This window comes from Aspergillus udagawae (genome assembly GCF_001078395.1).
Source record: "Aspergillus udagawae IFM 46973 DNA, scaffold_1, whole genome shotgun sequence".
In the NCBI taxonomy this organism is placed as follows: Eukaryota; Fungi; Ascomycota; class Eurotiomycetes; order Eurotiales; family Aspergillaceae; genus Aspergillus; species Aspergillus udagawae.
Window position 1 is genome coordinate 2,131,121 of NW_025091264.1, and position 21,986 is coordinate 2,153,106.

General features: G+C 51.4%; 9 protein-coding genes across 9 annotated transcripts; 4 read left to right on the forward strand and 5 right to left on the reverse strand.

Annotated features, from left to right (window-relative positions):
- Positions 1-433: 433 nt before the first annotated feature.
- On the reverse strand, positions 434-2,965 carry Aud_000702 (Golgi transport complex subunit COG4; the record flags this gene model as incomplete). Its single annotated transcript, XM_043286208.1, has 2 exons — positions 434-1,681; positions 1,748-2,965. 2 exons carry the CDS (start codon positions 2,963-2,965, stop codon positions 434-436), a joined length of 2,466 nt encoding a protein of 821 aa, XP_043142143.1.
- Positions 2,966-3,532: 567 nt separating this feature from the next.
- On the forward strand, positions 3,533-4,872 carry Aud_000703 (SIR2 family NAD-dependent protein deacylase; the record flags this gene model as incomplete). Its single annotated transcript, XM_043286209.1, has 2 exons — positions 3,533-3,655; positions 3,718-4,872. The coding sequence occupies 2 exons, from the start codon at positions 3,533-3,535 to the stop codon at positions 4,870-4,872; spliced, it is 1,278 nt and encodes a 425-aa protein (XP_043142144.1).
- Positions 4,873-5,771: 899 nt separating this feature from the next.
- On the forward strand, positions 5,772-7,517 carry Aud_000704 (putative hexokinase Kxk; the record flags this gene model as incomplete). Its single annotated transcript, XM_043286210.1, has 5 exons — positions 5,772-5,811; positions 5,880-6,002; positions 6,087-6,112; positions 6,174-6,581; positions 6,642-7,517. 5 exons carry the CDS (start codon positions 5,772-5,774, stop codon positions 7,515-7,517), a joined length of 1,473 nt encoding a protein of 490 aa, XP_043142145.1.
- A 1,147-nt stretch (positions 7,518-8,664) lies between these two features.
- Aud_000705 (uncharacterized protein) lies at positions 8,665-9,373 on the forward strand (the record flags this gene model as incomplete). The annotated part of the gene is made up of 5 exons (XM_043286211.1): positions 8,665-9,003; positions 9,064-9,084; positions 9,172-9,183; positions 9,256-9,267; positions 9,332-9,373. The coding sequence occupies 5 exons, from the start codon at positions 8,665-8,667 to the stop codon at positions 9,371-9,373; spliced, it is 426 nt and encodes a 141-aa protein (XP_043142146.1).
- A 247-nt stretch (positions 9,374-9,620) lies between these two features.
- Positions 9,621-11,653, reverse strand: Aud_000706 (WD40 repeat domain-containing protein; the record flags this gene model as incomplete). Its single annotated transcript, XM_043286212.1, has 4 exons — positions 9,621-9,772; positions 9,830-10,679; positions 10,741-11,244; positions 11,300-11,653. The coding sequence occupies 4 exons, from the start codon at positions 11,651-11,653 to the stop codon at positions 9,621-9,623; spliced, it is 1,860 nt and encodes a 619-aa protein (XP_043142147.1).
- Positions 11,654-12,255: 602 nt separating this feature from the next.
- Positions 12,256-13,432, reverse strand: Aud_000707 (STIMATE family protein; the record flags this gene model as incomplete). The annotated part of the gene is made up of 2 exons (XM_043286213.1): positions 12,256-12,942; positions 13,010-13,432. The coding sequence occupies 2 exons, from the start codon at positions 13,430-13,432 to the stop codon at positions 12,256-12,258; spliced, it is 1,110 nt and encodes a 369-aa protein (XP_043142148.1).
- Positions 13,433-14,205: 773 nt separating this feature from the next.
- Positions 14,206-14,756, reverse strand: Aud_000708 (SNU13 family protein; the record flags this gene model as incomplete). The annotated part of the gene is made up of 4 exons (XM_043286214.1): positions 14,206-14,361; positions 14,418-14,524; positions 14,581-14,676; positions 14,735-14,756. 4 exons carry the CDS (start codon positions 14,754-14,756, stop codon positions 14,206-14,208), a joined length of 381 nt encoding a protein of 126 aa, XP_043142149.1.
- Positions 14,757-15,725: 969 nt separating this feature from the next.
- Positions 15,726-16,476, reverse strand: Aud_000709 (putative pre-mRNA branch site protein p14; the record flags this gene model as incomplete). The annotated part of the gene is made up of 5 exons (XM_043286215.1): positions 15,726-15,826; positions 15,898-16,025; positions 16,095-16,151; positions 16,279-16,302; positions 16,445-16,476. The coding sequence occupies 5 exons, from the start codon at positions 16,474-16,476 to the stop codon at positions 15,726-15,728; spliced, it is 342 nt and encodes a 113-aa protein (XP_043142150.1).
- Positions 16,477-17,645: 1,169 nt separating this feature from the next.
- On the forward strand, positions 17,646-21,957 carry jhd1 ([Histone H3]-lysine-36 demethylase; the record flags this gene model as incomplete). Its single annotated transcript, XM_043286216.1, has 2 exons — positions 17,646-20,996; positions 21,052-21,957. The coding sequence occupies 2 exons, from the start codon at positions 17,646-17,648 to the stop codon at positions 21,955-21,957; spliced, it is 4,257 nt and encodes a 1,418-aa protein (XP_043142151.1).
- Between the last annotated feature and the right edge of the window lie 29 nt (positions 21,958-21,986).

The window sequence follows — 21,986 nt, forward strand, 5'->3', positions numbered from 1 at the left end:
GATACCACCTGTATATAGACTTGAATAATTCAATAACTATCAGATAATCTGTCCTTGTTAGCACCATAAGTGACTCCTTCACTTTCGCATAGCGCCGGTCCAGCGGAATGGTATTGCGTCCCGCTCTAAAGTCCTAAGCCTGGCTCGCTTCAGTATCAGATCACGTTACTAGCTCCGCCCTCGCTGTTCCGCATTGGCTACTGATCTCGAGACCATGTTCCAGAAGAGGTGAAAGTTCTGTATACTGTATGTATGGTACGATAGTTTTCGTTTCGCATGCGAAATTGAGGCGAGCTACGTCTGTCTGACGTGCATCGGCGATGATGGACATGGGTTGTTGCCAGCGTTCAGCAGTAAATTCATCTATGGGTCATGCTATTTACATTCGCGGCGAGTCTATGCAGTATACACTGTGAAAAAAGGAAGCGCGAGATCACCGCCGCACCATTGCGCGGATCCGCGCGCGCTCCTCCCGATTGAGCTTGTCGAGCACGTCTGCCGTTTCGCCTCCGCGGGTGACGTCCTCCCATTCGTCGTCGTCCATGCCCATCACCAGCACCATCTGCAGGCAGCGGGCGAACGCCTCCCGGTGCCGGTATCGGCCCGAGGCCCCCTGGGCGCCGCCTACGTCCACCGCTGCGCTTACTACGCCCGAGACGTCGCGCTCGAGTCGGGTGGCGCCAAGTGCGTTGATCCGCCCGTGGTATGACCATAGTCGCTTCTCGAGCAGCCGGGCTAGATACGCGACTGTGACGTTCAGAAGGCGATCAAAGGCTGAGGCTGTGAGGATGCGGGAGATGGGGAGGAGGAGCTCGGTCCAGCTGGCGGCGAAACGAGGACGGACCAGCTCCGCTCGGCTGGCGCCGTCGTCTACGTCCTCGTCTCCGTCGCCGTAGTCGTGGTAGACGGTGCTCGTTGGGTCGCTGTCGTCCCGTGGTTGGTATTCGATGTCTCGGAAAGCATCTGCCAGGATAGGTCGCAGGCGGTGCTTGACGACATTGTTGAATACGACCTGGATGCCGTCGGCCAGGAGGTCATTCACCTTGGACTCAAAGGACGAGGCGAGGGTCTGCAGCGTCTGCGCCGCAAGTTGGGCTTCTGCAGGCACGGGGAAGAGGGACCTCAGCTGGTCCGTTTCCTCGACCTGACCATCCGGACCAGTGATGGTCTTTTTAGTCTCGGTGTGGTTCTGCACAATGCGGCGTATGTAGTCGACGGCAACATCCAGGTTGTTGATCAAGACGAGAAAGGAGATCACGGTCTGTTCAGGCGGCTGAGCCCCCTGGACGGGCGCTCTGGGATAGCATTCATCACGCATTTTTCGTTGGGTCATTCCGATGAAGTCCGATCCAAGAACCCGTGACAGCGTGGGAACTACATTAGTCACTACTGAGATTTGTGACGTGGCCAGTGACTGTTGTAGGACCTTGTTGACAATATACATGATGTCGTCCACTGCAGATGTGATATGAGGAGGATCTGCCTTCAATGGCTTTTGCGGGTGCAGGGTCAGACCCGAAGGCTGATCATCCAACTGGAATGCCTTTTCAACCGAGCGACGGAAGAAAAAGGTCGTCATAGTATTGAATGGGTTGGTCAGACGGTCATTGATTTTCTTGGAAAGGCTCGCTTCCTGTAGAAACTTGGGTGACGTAAACTTTTGACTTTCGTCCTCGGTGGCCTTGCCCAGAGTCAGCATTCTGAATACCTCCATCCAAAGGCTTGTCGAGACAGTCAGACGACTTACATTACAAGTTTCAGCGATGAATCGACAGTAGAGGGACCAGCGGCCTAGCATGACTGCCATTTCGTTTAGTAGCCCGTCGATCTCTTTCATGTCTACCCCCTCATCTTCAGCGGGGAGTCCATCGCGAGTCGCTGGGGAATTCGACCGAGGGGTTGCACTGCGTTGAGCGGGAAGGAAACTCTGCACCAAAAAAGTAAAGGCATACGATTTGATGTCAGTGAGCTTCCGATCGACGTGCCGCTCGTCGCTCCAGGTGTCCAGAATAATCCCACCCTGGAGATCCGCCTCGAGCTGTAGACGTTCGATAACCCTGTTCATCTTCCGTGGGCCGTAATGGCGTTCCACAATGCCTCCATGTCCGTCGATGAGTTGGGCGATATGCTCAAACAGTTTCGTCAGCGCATTTGCGTAGAAGAAGCCATCTTTACTTTGAGCACCTCCCGTGCCGGCATTGAGGTTCGTTCGCGCCCGCGATGCCACTCCTTGGCATACATAGCGCCCATACACATCGAGGCCAACTTCAGAGCGACCAATGAGAGGAAACAGCTTGAAAAACCGTGTGATCTTAGCGCCATCGTTCTCTTTGACGGCCTTGTCGAACTCGCGCAGGAATAAGCCGCAGAGCGATTCCGCCGCATTATCCAGGGTCACGTTTGGCGGGTCAGGAACCTCAGCGGTCGGCACCATCTCGGCCGCAAAAGTACCTTGAACCACCTCCGGAGGTATCTTGGACGCCCTGTTCAGATAACTAGCCGCCGTTTCCCAGTCCTGCGGAGCACCCATGGAGCCTGCAACCCCCAGAACGCAAGCCTTCAGCTCCGAAACCTGCTCTACCACCTCCAGCGTTGCTTTCACTCTTGACTGCTCCAGGTCGAGCCGTCGGACGGCACTCGAGATGCGATCTGCGGTAGCCGCAGCGTCGGACAACATGCCATGGCTGATTGCGTGGGTTGTGCTGGTCTGGGACCCCAGATGGGCGCGAAGAAGATCTAATCGCCCTAGCTCCCGAGAGAAATCTTTCTGCGAAGCGACGAGGGCGTCCAGTCGAGCGGTGACGGCGACTTCTTGCTCATGGAGGTGTGACAAAGCGGCCTTGATCTCCGCAACGGAACTGGCGTTGAACACGTCAATTGGGAGGTGAGCGTTCGCGCATTCTCCATTTTGCTCCGCAGACGAGCCCACATGCCCGTTGGTAATGGAGCTTCCTGTCCTGGGCATCGTGTCCGGACCCCTGGTCACCGCAGGGTCGATGAAAGATGCAATGTGTCTTGTTGACAGCGCGGAGATTCATCCGATTGCCGATACGGACCAGATAGAGACAGCAGCCAGTGGGCGGTGAGAAGCTTATACCTTAGGCAGCTGCTTGTAGCTTTAGAACTGCAATATACACTCGTTTGAGAAAAAAAAGATGGAGTTTCATATTGAAGAATAGTCTTTGCATTAGCAATAATTCATGATTCAAGACGCATAGAATATAACGCCAAATCTTCTTCTTGGAGACCGATTGCCGTACAATAGCAAGCCTCAGGCAGCAGCCAGGCCCACTGACTACCCAATCGGGGGATTTTCTCCCTTCTGAGATATCAACTCGACGTCATTTGCTACTGGTTCGCTATCAGCGGTGAATTTCTTTGCTGCTTTCTTTGTGCCTCTATTACTATTCAACGTCTATATTCTCAAACATAATTAATAAGAAGTTGAGCTCCTTGACCTGCTGCCATTGACCGCCGACGAAGTTCCAGACCACCAGCATAGTTGCTCAGCGTTGGATATTCCCCACGCAACATGGGCAGTGAAACGTCCACGGTGGTTGACGAGGGAACTCCCCCGTCGGTACTGGAAGCGCGGAATATTGAAGCAGTGGCCAAATATATAAAAGAGAAAGATGTGCGACGCATTGTGGTCATGGTATGCCATGTCCCGAGATCGCCCCTCGTTGCCCCGCATGTAGCAGCTAACGGTGGTGGCAGGTAGGGGCTGGAATCAGTACGTCGGCGGGCATTCCCGATTTTCGCTCCCCAGACACAGGCCTTTACTCCAATCTAGCCTTTCTGGATCTGCCAGAGCCGGAAGATGTGTTCGATATCAGTTACTTTCGAGAGAACCCTCGACCGTTCTACGCCTTGGCGCGTGAGTTGGCGCCTGGCCGGTATCGACCAACTATTGCGCATTCGTTTGTCAAGTTACTGCACGATAAGGGATTGCTGTTGAAGCACTTTACACAGAATATTGATTGCTTGGAGCGCCTGGCGGGAGTACCAGAGGAGAAAATCGTTGAGGCCCATGGTAGCTTCGCGTCACAACACTGTATTGACTGCAAAGCCGTGTACCCCGAATCTCAAATGAAAGAGGCTATTGCCAAAGGGGAGGTGCCTCATTGTCCTCATTGCAAGGGCTTTGTGAAGCCGGACATCGTCTTCTTCGGAGAAGCGCTGCCCGAGGAATTCCACTCGAACCGAAGTCTCCCAGAACAAGCAGATTTATGTATTGTTATGGGAACGAGTCTCTCTGTACAGCCATTTGCTAGTTTACCGGCATTCTGTCGTGACGAGGTTCCGCGAGTGCTGATCAATATGGAACGTGTGGGAAGTATAGGGTCTCGTCCCAACGATGTTCTTCTTCTGGGCGATTGTGATGCTGGTGTGCGAAAGTTCGCACGAGCGCTCGGTTGGGAACAGGAACTTGAGGAACTGTGGGAGAGAACGAATCCTGATAAAGCGACACGAGACGCCGAGAATGCACCTTTATGGACGAGAGACGAACGACTACACGATGAGGTGGAGCGTATGACAGAAGAAGTTGATCGAGCACTGGGATTTTCTGGGGCGTACCAAGAAAAAGTGCGACAGCAATTGGATCGCCATTCTCAGAAGGAAGCAGGCATCAGACAAGGGACGGCAGCAGCCCACCGTGCCCACGCCTTGTCGAGTATACAGCCCCTGGGCCAGTCGTCCGGGATCCCGCGCGATGAGGAGATGGACGGAGGTCTTGTCCAGGATGCGCTTGTCACAGGAGAAGCGAAAGCAAGGGAGCTACAACCAACAGCTGTGCATGACAGCGAGGGGGGTTTGGGGCATGTATTCCCTTTTCTCGCTAGTCAAAGGAAGAAGTCAAATGCCATATGAGCCATGTGAGTCCTTTAGTGTGACCACTGCATCCACTATTTAATGATGGCGCTGATGTGGCTTTCGGCGGATCACGGATGGTTGATTCTTTTGCATCCTGAACTTTCTCACATGGATGAGAATATAACGAGAATATGAATGAAATCTATAAGTGAGAGATAGATGAATCATGGTATGCAAATAATCAAATAATGGATTAATGAAGATGGCTTTGGTCATGAAAAGACGACAGAAGTAGACTAAATCATCTAGATAGAGAGGTATAGCAACCATAATAAGCAATGTTCTAGAAGTGATCAGTTCTGCTTACGAATTATTGACTATTAATTATTATCGAGGCGCCAACAGCGGAATTGACGCATCACATCGAGTCTCACCGGCTTTGGGGGACGATTCTCAATCCTTTGTTATTATTTAGATAATCCTTGGGGAAGCATTCAGGTTGTCATCGGATCCTGCAAAAGGTGGGGAGAGACTCGGTATGAACCCCAACCCCTAGAGCAGAAACTGTGTATCTAGAGAGACACCGATAGAGTATCAATAAAGTAATGTCAAAAAAAAAAAAATTGGATCCTCACTAGAAATCAACAGCAGCTGAAAGAGACCAACCGGTGAGGGAATCGGATGATCAACGGCCACTGATTTCATCGTTCTGCGGGGCCTACTTCTGTGGCTCTGGGAGTCCTGATTCTCTTGGACCTTCTCCGGTCGCTGCCCCACGGTGTCTCTAGATACCTCATAGTCCGTAGTTCTTGTTATCAATATCCTCCCCCACCCCCCAACTCTCTCCCAACTCATCGTTGTCTTTCTCTCTCTTCTCCTCATTATTATTTCTTTCCATACATCTCTTTCATTGTTCATATCTATCGTTTCTTTCTTATACACACTCTAATTACACAATGGTCGGAATTGGTCCCAAGCGCCCCCCATCCCGCAAGGGTAGGTCAAACTGATCGAAGCTACAAAACATTTGGCAGGATGGCTCATTCGAAGCGCAATTGGAACAGGATCGATGGCCGATGTGCCTCAGAATCTCTTACAGCAGATTAAGGATTTTGAGGACATGTTTACTGTGGGCGCCGCCAAGCTCAAGCAGGTGGTTGACCACTTCGTCAAGGAGCTCGAGAAGGGTAAGCCGTCACTCTTATCTATTTTCGATAGCTCCAGTAGCCATCAGGGAAATTTAATGAAGCTAACCTGCGGTTTCTGATCAGGTCTCAGCGTGGAGGGTGGTAACATCGTGAGCTTGACCGCATCCGTTCTGAGAGGCTTGTACGCTGACCACTAGGACTATTCAACAGCCAATGAACGTTACCTGGGTTATGGGCTTCCCCGATGGAGACGAACAAGGAACCTTCCTTGCCTTGGATATGGGTGGAACCAACCTTCGCGTCTGCGAGATTACCTTGACGGAAGAGAAGGGAGGCTTCGATATCTGCCAGGCCAAGTACCGCATGCCGGAAGAACTGAAGACCGGAACCGCTGAGGAGCTGTGGGAATACATCGCCGACTGCATACAGCAATTCATCGAGTTTCACCACGGAGAGCAGGGATTGACATCATTGCCACTGGGTTTCACCTTCTCCTACCCGGCTACACAAGAGTACATTGATCATGGTGTTCTTCAGCGTTGGACTAAGGGTTTCGACATTGATGGTGTCGAGGGCCAGGATGTCGTCCCTCCGCTGGAGGAGACACTGAAGAGAAAGGTATTCCCTCTCTTGCTTGTCGTTGCCAATCTACAGACACCTAACGTGTGTACTTTACAGGGACTTCCTATCAAGGTCGCTGCTTTGATCAACGATACCACTGGAACACTTATCGCCTCGGCCTACACTGATCCCGAGATGAAGATTGGGTGTATCTTTGGTACAGGTGTCAATGCGGCCTACATGGAGGATGTTGGCTCCGTTCCTAAGCTGGCTCACATGAACCTGCCCCCCGACATGCCAGTGGCCATCAATTGCGAGTACGGCGCTTTCGACAACGAACACGTTGTTCTTCCTCTCACAAAGTACGATCACATCATTGACCGCGACTCTCCCCGCCCCGGTCAGCAGGCCTTCGAGAAGATGACAGCCGGTCTCTACCTGGGAGAGATCTTCCGTCTAGCCCTGATTGATCTCCTGGACAGCAGACCAGGACTGATCTTCCAGAATCAGGACACCAGCAAGCTGCGGAAGCCGTATCTGTTGGACGCTTCCTTCCTGGCTGCCATCGAGGAGGACCCATACGAGAACTTGCAGGAGACACAGGAGCTGTTCGAGCGCGAATTGAACATCAAGCCAACTTTGGCCGAGCTCGAGATGATTCGTCGTCTGGCCGAGTTGATCGGTACGCGTGCCGCTCGTCTGTCGGCTTGTGGTGTCGCCGCTATCTGCAAAAAGAAGAACATCAAGAGCTGCCACGTTGGCGCGGACGGGTCCGTCTTCACTAAGTACCCTCACTTCAAGGCTCGTGGTGCCCAGGCTCTGCGCGAAATCCTGGACTGGGCGCCGAACGAGAAGGACAAGGTCACCATTATGGCGGCCGAGGATGGTTCCGGTGTCGGTGCCGCGCTGATCGCCGCCTTGACCCTCAAGCGTGTCAAGGCCGGCAACTTGGCTGGTATCCGGAACAAGGACGAAATGCAGAAACTGCTTTAAATGTTGATATCTGATATTTGGAAGGAATTTTTATTGGCTGTTGACGAATTTTGTTTTGGATACGGTGTTTTGGTATGGCAAGTGGAAGCGGCCCTGGGTTTGACGAAAAATATCCATGAACGCTATACAAGTCTATGAATCTTTCGGTGTCATGGAGGATGCACAAGGTCTTTCTTGACTTACAGACCCCATAGAACGACCCGATTGGAGTGCAAGTGTCTGTACATACAAGCAACATACAGGCTCAATGAATGATATTACGCTACCAACACAATCCTTGCAAATGCGCTGGAAGGCTAACATAGTTATATCGACAGCCAACTGACGGAGGTGAACTTGCCAGGGAACGGCCTCGCTCGCTGTTGTCTCTCTTCTGAGTGACCAATATCAGCGCATCAATCATTCTAGAATATCCGCGTTAGCGGACAAGTGACATGAAAAATCTGAGCCCTCGTCAAGCCTTGGGATCTAGATGCCCAATCAAGACAAGGTGAGCTGTTCAATAGCTACTTGTGCTTGCAGACATGTTCAGGTTCTCCCAAGGAACCCAGCATTCCGAGGGCAGGACAGGAATGTTCGAATACCCCAAAACAGACTGGTCTCGATAACAGATGAATTTGACGACGGACCAACGAATTCTTCGTCACCATCCACGACGTTTGATTGACGGGAGCTCATGGGGAATAGCCGTCCTGCCGTTTCTATTGCATATTCGAAAGTCAACCCGATACCCGGTTGACCTGACGAATGCGCCTCCGCAAGGAGCACGGTGTTCGAAATAATTAATCAACATCCCGTTATAAAATGCCAGACTCTTAGGGCATTATGGCAGGCACGTTGCCCCGGCAGATGGGATGGGTCTTATCGGTCGATCCGCAGAACTGCATTGTTGTGATGCCTGGAAACTGGGGTACCATGCGTACCCGACAACAGGCCCATATATATACACAACGTGTGGCACTCTTTATTATTTCCAACTGACATCAAGCTTTGGAAGACAGCTGTTATCATCGTTTAACTTAGCTGTCTATTCCTGTCGAACCCCCAAGGTGGCCCTGCTTTCCTTTTCCCCTTCCCCCCGTCTCAACTCCCCGTCGTAACTAACCTACGCAACCAATTAAACTACTCTTCCAAAGCACCAGCAGAAATGAAGGCCGCCATTACCGTCCTCACCACGGCCATCACCATGACAGCCCTGGCCGTTCCTCATCGAGCGGCACGAGACAGAAACAGCACCGACATTAACACCACCCTCATTCCAACTCTCATCCTCATGCCCACGCCGACCACCAAACTACTCCTACCAGACACAACCCTCGTGCCGAGTCCCAGCGGTAAACACCTCCCACCCTCTGCGTCCACCGGGGCGGTCCACCTCGATTCCACGAACAAGGTCCTCGTCACGCTCACGCCGGCCGCGAGCCCGAGCCCGAACCCGACTGCCACGGACAAGAAGAGTAATTCGGAGAATAAGGATGGGAAGAAAGTAGGTTCTAGTGTCCCTTGTCCTGCTTGATGTGAGACGTGCTAAACTGGTGCGTACAAGAAGGTTCATATTATTGGCTCGGTAAGTTAAATCTTTGAGGTCCGAGTTCTGGCTATTACGCTCTGCTGGCGTCCGTGTTTGCTGACCATGATTGTGACCTACGGCTAGCTTATGAACTCGGTGAGTCTATCCTACCTTGGATTTGTTAGCTGTGGTGTGAGCAGACGCTGATGAGTTGTTCCGGGATCACAGCTCGGCCTTGATGTAAGTTAAGACGTTCCTCCGATGGTGGTCTCTTCCGGTGGGATGAGGTGCTGATTATGCGCAGGGGGTCATGGGATCGCTGAATTCATTAATATCTTCAGAGTGATGGAGTTTCAGGTCTTTTCTATTTTGTTTCAGCAGTGGCTTTGGGGCGGGAATGGAGTACGCGGTCTGAATGTTCGACTTAAGCTGATGAGCCGGAAATCTATTATTGGCCGATAGCGTTTTGATATGTGCGGCGAATGATCTTTTATCGTTTGAATGTATGCTAGATCTCTACGATGCGCAATGCCTAATTGTACAAGAACAACTTTTTCCTCTCCTCCAAACAGCTCGTGTCAATGAATCCACTTCTACCCGCGAATCTCCCAGAGTCGAATACGTCCCTGCTCGTTGGCGACTGCCAGCTGATCCGAGCCAGGCGAGACAGCTACTGACGAGATACGGCCAAAAGGCGTGTTTGATGTCGGCCAATTGCGGTACACCGTACAAGAAGGAAGGTGAACTGTAGAGTGTCAGTCAGTGAAAGTCATCATACGCAGTGACAGATATAGAGGCTTACCCAATCTCAATGCGTCCCGCTTCCACCGACTCGCCATCACAAGGAACTGCCCGTCTGGTGCAAAGACCAGATGGCTGATGGGTGTAGTGAGTTGATCCAAGGCACGTACAGGCTCCGGGTTACGGGGGATCGGCGACGTCTCCGAAGAGGTAGCCTGTGCAGCATATGCGGCCGCCCATTCGCGACGGTCGTAGACATTGACTACACCGCTGGAACTTCCAATGGCAACCCAACGGTCTCCACCCAACTGTGTCCGTCCAGAGCGTCCACCAAGGTTGAGTGTCGTCGTGCCCACCGCACCGGCGTCCATCCAGCGAGCCACAACCCGGTTCAGACGTCCGTCCCATTCAGACACCTCGCCGCTCTTGCTCGCGACAGTCATACCTTCTCCGTCACTCCACCAGGCGAAATCGGCGACACCCCCACGGCCGTCCACGCGAACCTGGGCAATCCACTGCGCCGTCTCCGAGTGCAGAATGTTGATGATACCACCTCCTTTGCGAGAGGAGCCGACTAGTCCGACATACCGCCCACAGGGTGAGAGCTTGAACCGCTCCATGGATTTCTGTTCCTCTTTACGATCCGCAGTGCCATTGACCTTCTCGACCTTGCCACTGTCGAGGTCCCAAATGTGGAAGTATCGTCGACGACCAGAGGCAAAGATCTTGTTACCAGTAGGAGGAGCAAAAGCGGAGGTGTGGATGGGCGTACGGCGGATGTGGAATGACGTGAGGAGAGGATTGGGAGCCTCCGCAGAGGGTGAGATGTGGTGGATGAAAAGTGTTGCTGCAGGTCCGGACGACAGAAGCAATGGATAGTGAGGGTGGAACATGAGTGAGTCGATGGAAGACTGGCAAGCAGAAGCGTTAATACCAAAACCTAGGAATGATACCGGTGACACAGAAACTTACCGGCTGATCCTTGCCAACATCCTTAAGTCTCTGAATATCTATCACCTCCTGTCGCAATTTTCTCTTGCCTCCTGGGCCTGTGCTTTCACCAAACGTGGTCAGATCAGTAGCACTTTGCAGCAGCTTGGCCAATGGTTGAGTAGATAACCGCTCATTCTCATCATCCGTATCCATGTCGCTGTCACGATCAGAGTCCGAATCGGTCCGTTTTTTGTTCAATTCCGGGGTGGCCCAGTCCGGTACGGGGTGCAGCTGCTCGAACTGTCTGCGAAGTCGCTTGATATACTCCTTGCCGCTGATGACATCTTCCGCCTCAGTGATGCGCAACTTCCTCAACCTCTGGTGACTAGCCAGCGAAATCGCGAGGCGCTCATCGTCGCTGTCGTGCCACACCGCGCGATGCGTCTCCTCCGCTTCTGTGTCTTCCTCAGAGTCGGACCCCGCTGCGGAAGTCTCTGCAAGTTCAGTACCAACTGGCGCAGTGCCAGAATCGAGGAAGAAGAGCTGTAGGGAATGCTATTAGCACGCGCACACCTAACGGGGATGAGGATGAACAAACATCTGCATCAGCAACATCTGACAAATCCCGATCGTCAAAATCATCGCCCTCACCCTCTTCACTACTACCCTCCTCATCGCTCTTCGCCATCAACGCCATAATATCGCGATCCTGGCTCTTCAATGCGCCCACGAAACCCTCGTCATCACCGAAGAGCATTCTCTCCAGCTTCTTCTCCGCCTCATCCTTCTCACGCACTTTCTCGGTCTCAGCGCCGTCGACCTCCATTTCCACGTCGGAAGCGTCGCTCTCGTCAACAGGTTTGGACGAAGCTCCGTTCTCAAATGGAGAGCGCGAGTTTGCCGTTGTCTTTTGGCGGGTCATTTCCTTGACGGTGACGGTGGTTTTGGGCATCTTGCCGTCGTTTGGATGCCAAAAATCTCAGACAATAGTAGGAAACCGTCTGAGTCAGTATAATTATAAATGTACCATATGTAGAAATCGCAGTGTGAGACTATTGTCCAGATCAAATGAAATGTCGACTGCGGGCCGTCCAAAGACCTGACAATAATTTTCTTTTCGCTTCAACGGCAGAACAAGGCGGTGATCTTTGCGGTGGGCGGCGTTGCCTTATGGCATCTTCTGGTTCAAGCAGCAATACAGCTATAGTGGTGACGGTCAACAGAGTTGAAACATTGAAAGTGACTAATTTATTCCAACATATCGTGGGATAATTGTTCAAGAATAACTGTTGTCGCGGAAAGAGGATGACACGCCAATTCTGCGTACTCTACCCTATGCCTAATATACTACCCTTGGCTTCGATTGCACGATGAGACGTGATATCTTATCGGAGTGGGACTAAAGCATATACATGTCGTTTGGATCGCTATAAACAGATTTCTGGAAGTGTATGCCTCAAAACAAGAAAATAAGAGCAAGAGTGGCCGCGACATCGGCACGGAAAGTATCCAAATCAAGCACCCAACGCCGACGCATAAGCATAACTAAGGTTGTCATGAGCTCTTGTTCTGAAGTGTAAGCTTTGTCGAAGATGACATTGCATCATATTCTCCATGACTGCTGCTGGAGCTGGCAGACGCCGATGACGTCGGGGAGAAATACTCCCCATCAACAGCCGGATCGTACTCGGTATGACCAAATCCGCGCGGCCGTGCGGGCGGTTCCAGGCCTTCGCTCAGATCCTTTCCTATGATACCTCCATCCGGCCCAAAGGTATCATCATCGTCAACGTCAGTCAGCCGTGCACTGCGCGGTGTTCGACCGTCATCCAGCAAAGCATCTTCCACCTCATCTCCTTCCTGGAGCAGCTCGTGAGTTCGAGATAGCGGTTTCTTGATGAAAGTATCGATGATGTAGTACTGGATCGCGTTCATGATCACTGGGAAAAGCAGCATGACGAAGATGATCTGCAGAGCTGTGTTCCCTTCTGTCCAGCGCAATGCCCAGTCACCTATCTTGACAATGAAGGGCAGTAGTTGAATGAGAAAGAAGACGCAGATTTTCATTCCCAATAGTCCAAAGAAGTATATCATAGCCTGCTTGAACCACCAGGCGGCCCGTGGCGGAGAGCCATAGTTTCCAGACTCGATCGATTCCGGGGGATTCGCAAGGGGAGTATATGCCGCTAGGCGGTTTAGGATGTGGAGAATAAAGATGAGAATGGGGATTCCGAGTGTAGTCTGATCCGGGGGTCAATTGTCAGCTCTTACATCACTATAGATTCCGCAATGTCCGGAAATGACTCACGTCAATCCCCAAATTCAATAGATAGAATGAGCACGGATTCGGTCTGTATTTGCTCGTGATTTCGAACTGGCCGGCAGAGAACATGGACATAAGTAGATTCGCAAGATGTAGCATTGCCGACCCAAAGACTTGTTTTGATACGTCAAATGCCCACACCTTCACAGGCCGCTGGGGTCTCTCCCTCCAGCGCTTGTATACCAAGGACAAAAGCGCCAGGGATCCGAGTGCCGCTTGGACGAGAATCGAAAAGGGACCCAGCAGTCTGCATTCCCCGTTGTCTTCTCCATCAGGATCATGATGCGGACCAGCCAGGGAAGAGGGTACAGGTATGGAAGTTGTGGGTGATGATGTAGCGGGGCCACTGGTGATTACTGCGATGGCTGTAGCCGCGGCTGCCAGTGAAGTCATAGATGGGAGAGACATTGCTGCTCTATCTCTGCCTTCGACGTCCGCAGTCTCCAAAAAGAATTAAGGCAGGTCGAGGCAATGAAACTAGGGCTCTTTCAAGAGCTCCCTATAATACGAGGGCGGCTCGTATAGCAGGCATCAGTGACGATGACCGAAATAGAGTGTACTGCTGGACCAGCCACAATGCTTAAGACCTGAGTTTGGATAGATCAAAATTGCCGAAAATATATGAAAGTAAGAAAAGAGATCTTGAATGGATGTCCTTTACCAGCAAGGAGTCGGAACCAGTCCAGGTGGGTTGCCTTGAAATGCAGACAAGTCGTCAGTGCCAGAATGAGACACGCCTCCGCCATGTGACGGCCTATGGTTCACTAGTTCAGTTTAGTCACGCCGCTTATCCTGCAGTGCCAAGGCGCATAGATGATTTCACCATCACTAGTTCTTACTGTCGGAATACGTCTAATGATTATTCTTTGTCTATATTTCCCTACGCTACATATTTCTCCAAAAGAGGGATCGGTAGTCAAACAACTCACTTCATTGGTGACACTCAATGTGACGAGTGAGATATAGCAATTATCCAAAGACATGAGAAGAAGTACAGGCAAAAAAAAATTCAACCCCTGACAACTTCCTGAATCATGGGTATCACAAGTCCAATGTGAAGATAGACTCGTGGTTTAACTTAATGATCCATGCATTCTTACAGTCTGGACCATGTCAACCAGCTCGTACTGTAAGGGCACAACTCTGGAATTGCCTAACTCATTCACAGATCGAAACCATGTTTAAATCATCAGTCTCTCGACCTTGTCCTTGATGGTTCTGATCTGGCCCATAAGGTCACTGGCTTCGTTGGTGGTGATGCTGGCCGCAATCACGGGACGGGAGACACCAGTCGCACGGCCCAGAGCGAGCTTGCTAGGAACGTACACGTAAGGAACCTGATTGATAGTTAGTATTCAACCAGAGTATAAGTATATCGAAAGGAAAACCATACGTTCTTATCTTCGCAAAGAAGCGGAATGTGAAGCAGGATAGCCAGAGGGGAGGTGTCGGCAGCGAGGATGACAATTTCGGCGGTACCACGATTGAGAGTCTTGGTAGCTGCAGAGGAATGTCAGTCAAGGGCAAGACACAAGGGGATAACCAGGTAGACATACCCTCGTTCGCACCCTTCTTCAGCTGGCGGTAGTGAGAAGCCTGCTGCACCAAATCCAGGAGGTTCTGGGTGAGGGCCTCATCGGCAATGGGCCAGGCTGCATGGGCGGATTCATTAGCAGACGGTCGCAAGACGAGGGTTAAAATTTCGCTTACCGGCAGAAGTTTCACCAGACATGATTTGAAGTGAGTGTTGGCTTTTTCAAATAAGATGAAATGGCTCACTCAAAGGATCACTGCCGTATTGCAGGGTATCTAAAGAACAAGTGGAAAGAGATGCTTGAGAGTAGACTTCATGATAAGAGCCCTGCAAAGAAAATCTTGAAGAGAAAATGGTTGGTGGGGCCGCAGGTGTCCCCAGCGCTAGTCCTTCTTGGGATGGGGTGCACCCAATGGTCAGGGATCGTTTCATACCTTAATTATAAGGCAGTGAGCTAATGACCTCATGCCAATACAGTACTCAAGTGTCAAGGTCTGTAGAAATCTGTCACTTTTGTTACAACACATATCGCTTCCGTGTATCATTGTTCTTGAAGAGTATTGAATGAAACCAACCTGGATTCTGCCCTCGATTACGAGGTCATCTAGTGAAATGGAAAGGAATCTTACCCTGGTTATGCCACCATGTAAAATCAGTCCTAATGAGTGTAGGTAGCCGTACGACGGAGACCTCTACTATATCCCCTCCGCTATGCTGTAGACTTTCGAAGGCGATGTCATGATCTTGAGCTCATGCACGACCGCAAGTGAGAGCCGTCGCAACTTCTCAGAACACCTCGATCACGCTTTGCGGGTGCAGACTTTTTCTAAACTACTGTTTCTTATTCATATGTCCTAAGACGATGGAGATCAAATTCCGCAAGCTGCCCATGCCGCAGCAACGGAAAGGATAATAATATTGTTGATAGCAACTGGCCGGCACAACAAAACAGATCCCAGCCCAGACGAGACTAACTCTGTCTCATTCCCCAGACCATGACCAGGGAGACTCATTATACCCGCCAGGAACCCTCATACCCGTAATTAAGAGCCACGAAAACCATAGGAGTCAAACGCCGGAAACCCCACAACCAACCCATGTTAGACAAGATGCAGCTCGATGCCTGCAAAGGGTACTCAGAGAAATCGACAAAAAGAAAATAGCGCCTCATTCTATCCCATGCTGCTGTTTGAGACGCTCCAAATTCTCTTGCCTTTCCGCCAGGTCCTCTTTCGACCTAAGCATTTTTTCCGGCTGGTGGTATAACACTAGAACCAGTAATCAGCAAAACTATTCTCCTTTCAACAAGAGTTGCTTGTTGTCACCAGGGGACACATACCGACAAGGTATCTGTTCTGAAAATTGAATCCATTGAGCTTATCGCATGCCTGTTTGGCGTCGTGAACGTCTTCGTATACAACAAAAGCGGTACCCTTTGAGTTGTTCGCAATTCCTTGGCGTATTTGACTGAAATCTTGTGAGCTTATATTGTAAAACACAAAAAGTGTGCATGTCTGTCTCAAGAGCGTGGCTTACCGGATGGGCCCAAATTTGCCGAAGAGGTCAAATAGCTGCTCAGCGGTCACGTTGTAGCTGCAAAAAATCATCTCATCAGTCCCTGGTCATCAAGCGGCACTATAGGTAATTCGCATATATGCAGAAGACATGAGAGTAGTCGAACTGTCGATCTCGGAGCAGGGCAGTCATAAATGAAACGTACTTGAGGTTCTTGACGAAGAGAATCCTGGAAAACCGTTTGTTAGCATATATGACTATTTATGCGCAATATGCCCGCGTCTAGTTTAGGACAGCGACTATCGCGTGATGGGAGGCCAAGAGCAGTAAGAGACTCTGGCGGAGGGGCAATTTCGCGCGAGGAGACTCACCGATTGGCTTCGGGGGCGAGCTTCCGGCTCATTCTTGGGGGAACGAGGAAAGTCTAGAAAAATCAATAGGCAAGGATATGAAAAGCAAGAGTGACACCCAAAGAGGATGGTATCAATCAGAATAGCAGAAAGAGGAAGAAGGAGTAGAGGGGAGTCGATATCTGTCTCGGCGGAAGAGCGCAAGATGAAAGTGAGCACGAGGTTTGGAAGGGGGGATTCCTTCCCCGATTGGGCTTAGAGGCGCCGGCAACCCTCACTGTGTTGGTTCCTCTTGTCGACCGATGCCGATGGCGATTCCCAATTATTATTATTATCCATTGGAGATCGATCGCACTCAGATCTACAATCATATTGGACTTCGTCTATTAGAAGCTACAATTATCAGAGATATACTAATTAGTCATATTCATGCAGGAGACAAGCCGACGCTCGAAGTGCCGATCGCCAATGGCCACTATCTCTCCCCAGTATCGCCGCGAACGATAGCAACCTCGATATATTGACAGTAGGTCTGGAGTACATAAGAAGGCTTAAATAGCAGCGGTACTAGTACTTAGCTGGCGTATCAATCCCTGAGATAACTACTGTACGGTTATGTGGATAGCCTGTGCGCTGCTATGTAGAATGTAAAACAACTGCTGGTGGGCTCCGGCTGGCCTTCTAAGTTGCCTCCCTCTCCCCAAGTCACCTTAACTCCCAGCCAATACCGTCAATCGTCGATTGAAGGGTAATTGACGGCGCTTCTTTCAATCCTTTCCAGCCATAATCATCTTTCCATCCCTCAAAAATCTTCACTGTCCCTGTGGTGACAAATCTCCCGATAACTTTGCCCGCCTGCCGCGGCGGTGCGTCTCACACTCGGTGCTGCAGTACTCTCCCGCCCTCGAACTAGTAGTTGGCAGAGAGGGAGTCAACTTCCCTCCCCCTCAACTTCCCAGCGCTCCGGCGTGCGACCTTGCTCCCTCAACGTCTCATCCATTCAGTACTCGATTTTCTATCCTAATCCGCACGTATTTATCGTTTTCTGACTGTGCGCTTTCATCATCTGCCAGGAATGACTCTCTTTTTGCCTGCGGTGGCCTCTCTCTAGCCCGCGTGGTTTATCACCCCCGCTTTGAACTCGCCTTCCGCAGGCACATCATAATCTTCTCCGGCCCTTTTCTTTCCTTTTATCTTCTCTCTACTACTCCCAGGCTTCATCATGATAGGTGCCACGTCCTTCTTGAACCACTCCGGGCCTCGACCGCCGCGATACCGCACTCCGTCTCCTCCGCGACGCGCCGTGGAGCCTATCTCTCCTTTCACAATCACCGACTTCCGTGCCTCGTGGATTGACCGCGGAGACTCGCAAGCTGCGAGCTCTGATCGCGATCGGATCACGTTGAACAATGATGTCTATTCGAGCACAAATCGGGGATCTCATGGCCGAATCAGCCATGGTCGCTCCAGCTCCACGATTGACACTCTCGCGACAATCGCCTTGGCGACCAGTCCTACTTTTGCGCCTCTTTCCTACAGACCTCCTTCTCAAGACTCAACGCCTGCCATGTCACTCTTTCCTTCCCAGTCCATTGAAAGTACAGAACGTCCAGCCAAGCGACCGCGGTCGGAGAAAAGTCCCTCTCCCTTACATCACCCGCAGACAGCCGTCGCGCCGGATGCAAATCCTTCCTCCGCCTTCGACAGTATGAAAACCGACGCTGAGCTTCTTCTAAATTTCGCGAGACCAAGCAACTTCCACCCTGCCGCTTTCTACCCCTCGAAACGGGTGAGCATTGATGAGTCGTACCATCCTCATTACGGCGAGGAACCGAATAGCCACTTTCGGGCTGGTCTCGGAAGCACATATACTCTGCCACAGGACGAGAAATCTTCTTATCTCGCTTCCACGAATACTGCGTTTCCATCATCTCGAATGAGATCTCGGTCAGACGGTTCGGCCTTCATTTCTCGACCCGTCATTCAGGGAGTACGACCCAACACAAGCGCTTCTACACTTCCTCCAATTGTCTGGCAAGAGGAAGAAGGCAATGCCAAAGTGGGTCCAAGATCTCCAGACACGAAATTGCCCGGGGTTGAGGCACGATACGAGAGTTCCGTAGAAACCGGCGCTGATCGGATATCAATGGATGTGCGTCCCAGGGGAGATGACGATACAGAGTCCGAGGAGAACAATCAGGCGAACTGCGCCGCCTGTAATCTGGTACGAATACCGGTGGATTCAGAAGAACAAGGAGATGTCACATGGATCAGTTGTGACGGCTGCAAGCAATGGTTTCATATTGTCTGTGCCGGATTTAAGAATGATCGCGAGATACGGACAGTCGACAAGTTCATCTGTCGCCGGTGTCGACCGACTCACGGACAGACAACTTTTGTTCGAAAGTCTTCTCGAGCCCGCACTGCCATTGATTATGCTGGTCTCAACCAGGGTCTTGTCAAGGCCGCCAGCGATTCTGTGGAACACCATTATATTGAATCCATTCGGGAAGGTAAGATTCGATTTCTCCCGGAAAACTTCCCTCGGATGAGACCAGAGTTGGTCACTGCCGAATACTTCGAACGCGGCAGCGGCATGACAGAGCCGATCGTTATTCCCGCACATTTAAACACCCGTGATTCTATTCCCATCGTCGACCCCGAATTCGACGCCCTTGTCCAGGAGGCTAGTAGCCAAGAGATGTTTGATGAACTGTTGGAGCACATCCCAGAGGAGGGCAAGAACTTCGAGATCGTCATCGATTGCGGCCAAGACCAGTTGGACATGGTTGTTCCTCAGGGTCTCACTGTCCGAACGGTGGCGGAGCTTCACGGCCCTGAAGAGAGAGTCGAAGTCATTGACGTCAAATCCCAGCAGGGCGAGGACAAAAGGTGGAATATGCAGAAATGGGCTGACTATTATGAGAGTACCGGCTCCAAGGTCGTTCGCAATGTCATCAGTCTGGAGGTCTCACAAAGTAAATTGGGCAGACTAATACGCCGACCCAAAATTGTGCGGGATCTTGACTTGCAGGATGCGGTATGGCCTGAAGAGCTCAAGGCGATCGGTGATTATCCGAAAGTTCAGTTTTACTGCCTGATGTCTGTCGCAGACTGCTACACTGATTTCCACATCGATTTCGGCGGGTCTTCGGTCTTCTATCACATTCTGAAAGGCAAAAAGACTTTCTTTTTCATCCCACCTAAGGACAAGCATCTGAAGAAATATGAAGACTGGTGCAACTCTCCCGCGCAAGACTCCACGTTCCTTGGCGACCAAACCAAGGAGTGTTACCGCGTCGATCTGTCCGAAGGCGATACCATGTTGATTCCATCTGGCTGGATCCACGCCGTGTGGACTCCCACGAACAGCCTGGTCATTGGCGGTAACTTCTTGACGCGACTCAACTATGGAATGCAGATCAAGGTTGCCAAGATCGAAAAAGATACCAAGGTTCCTAGGAAGTTTCGGTATCCATTCTTCCAGAGGATCCAATGGTACACCGCGTTGAAATACCTGGAGGACGATCCTATCCCTCAGAGTGTGCTCGACGCTTTCGCTGAGGATGAAAACTACCGATTTCACAGAGCTTATCCTATCTACTACGAATTTGGGGAGCGCGAAAATAAGGCGCCTGCCGGGGATCCATATCACAATTCTCGATTTTACTCCCAGGCCGAACTTGAGGGACTTCCAGACCTTGCCAAATACCTGCTTCGGACAGCATTAATTGCCGGTGGCTACATGGTTGAGGGAGTGACGATGGATGCTAGGAACGCTGTCAAGCGATCTATACCGAAAGGCCAAGGAGACCCAGTTGACACAGTGAGAAAGTTTGGAATCTGGGTTGCGTGGAAGCGTGGGAATGAAAAGGCTCCGCAATGGACGCTCCCTGGTGTGGTGGAAAGCAACGCTAAACTCAGCCTCACGGAGAAGAAGCCAGCAGGGCGACCTAGCCGTCGATCAGAGCGAAATGCAGAGGGACAGCGCATGTATGCAGAACGGCAAGCTGTACAACGGCCACTAGAACAACCTCCCGATTTGACCAATGGCCTTTCCAGCGAAGAAAGCTCATCTGCACCTTCGACCGTTGAGATCCCTCAGCCTGCCATTGTTTCGACGCTTCCAGTCACCGAGACGAAGGAACTGAAGGAAGAAATGGTTCAGAAACCTCGATCTATACATCGGAGCTCTGGATTGGGTCCTAAGCGTGTTGCGTGTGACGCGTGTCGCAAGCGAAGAATCCGATGTCGGCATAAAGATGAACACAACGACACAATATCCGCAAAGCAAACGACGTTTGGAGCTTTCCCTGCAGGAGTCCAATCATCTTTGGCTCACGATGCCGCATCCGCGTTGAATTCATTGGCGGCCATCGCGTCTGAAGCAGGCTTGCAGGACACCGCGAATGGGTATGGTCTAGATCGACTTGAAGCTTCTGGGAATTACAGCACTGCCATCTTGAGCACACCGAGTGCTGTCACCAGCAAAGTCAATGATGGCAGCCCTGAGGGTCTCAGCACGGGAAAGAAAGGGCGCAGCAAGGCTTGTGATGATTGCCGCAAGAGCAAGGTTCGTTCTTATTGTTTCTCTCCCTGAGCGTGTGCATAGCTGACTATGTCTGTAGCGCCGGTGCATTCACGATGAATATGGTAGAATCGACCCCATCAAAGCCCAAGAACGATCGAAGCCTAGGGCGGCAGCCTCTGCCAAGAGGCCGCGTCCTCAGGAGGAAGACGCGGCCTTTGCCTTGAACAAGAGGCCGAAGCAGGAAAGCACGTCTCCTGTGGCGAGGCCGGCCAGTCTCTATAGAGCTGAAGGGGACATGTCTCATACGCAGAGGCCGCTTGATTTGGAAGCTTCCTCATACTTTGGCACGTCGCACGCCTACAATGGCATAGCTCAGACAAATCTGACATCTGCCGAGAGAAAGTCTCACGTGGGGCAGACTTCGTACGCATCCCCACCGGCATTTCAGTCTGACACGGTTGTTATGGAGGTCGATGCGGCATCCGTGTCGAAGCCAACCGCTTCACTTGTTTCACCGCCAACTTCTCAGGCAGACGAGACGGATGTGCCTCCCGAACAGGATGGAGAGAAAGATAACCATGTTGTTTATTACACGCCCACTACTAGTTCCCGGCATTCCTCGCGTCAACCACGTCACGTCGACAGATATGTGCCCGAAAGCCAGCCAGCCAAAGCCGTGAAGACGACGACACACACACCGTCTGCAAGACGGGCATCCTTCAGTGGGTCAACCACGGCTCGTAGAGTTACGCCTGGTGCGCAGGGAAGCTCGAAGAAATCTGCATCACGCCCCTCGTCGTCTCATGCGAAGAAAGGAGTCTCTCCGGCGGCAGAGAAGAAGTTCGACCGTATGACTACAACTTCAACGTCTCCAGCGCATAAGGGCGCGAAACGTGAACGCACGGCGATTGCTGACGACGAACCTGATGCGGAGAGCTTACGCTTGATTCGCGAACTGCAAGAGCAGGACTTTGGCTTGCGCAAGCGAACTGCGCGAGTGTGAACTGGGTTGGCCTCTATAATCTGACCCAT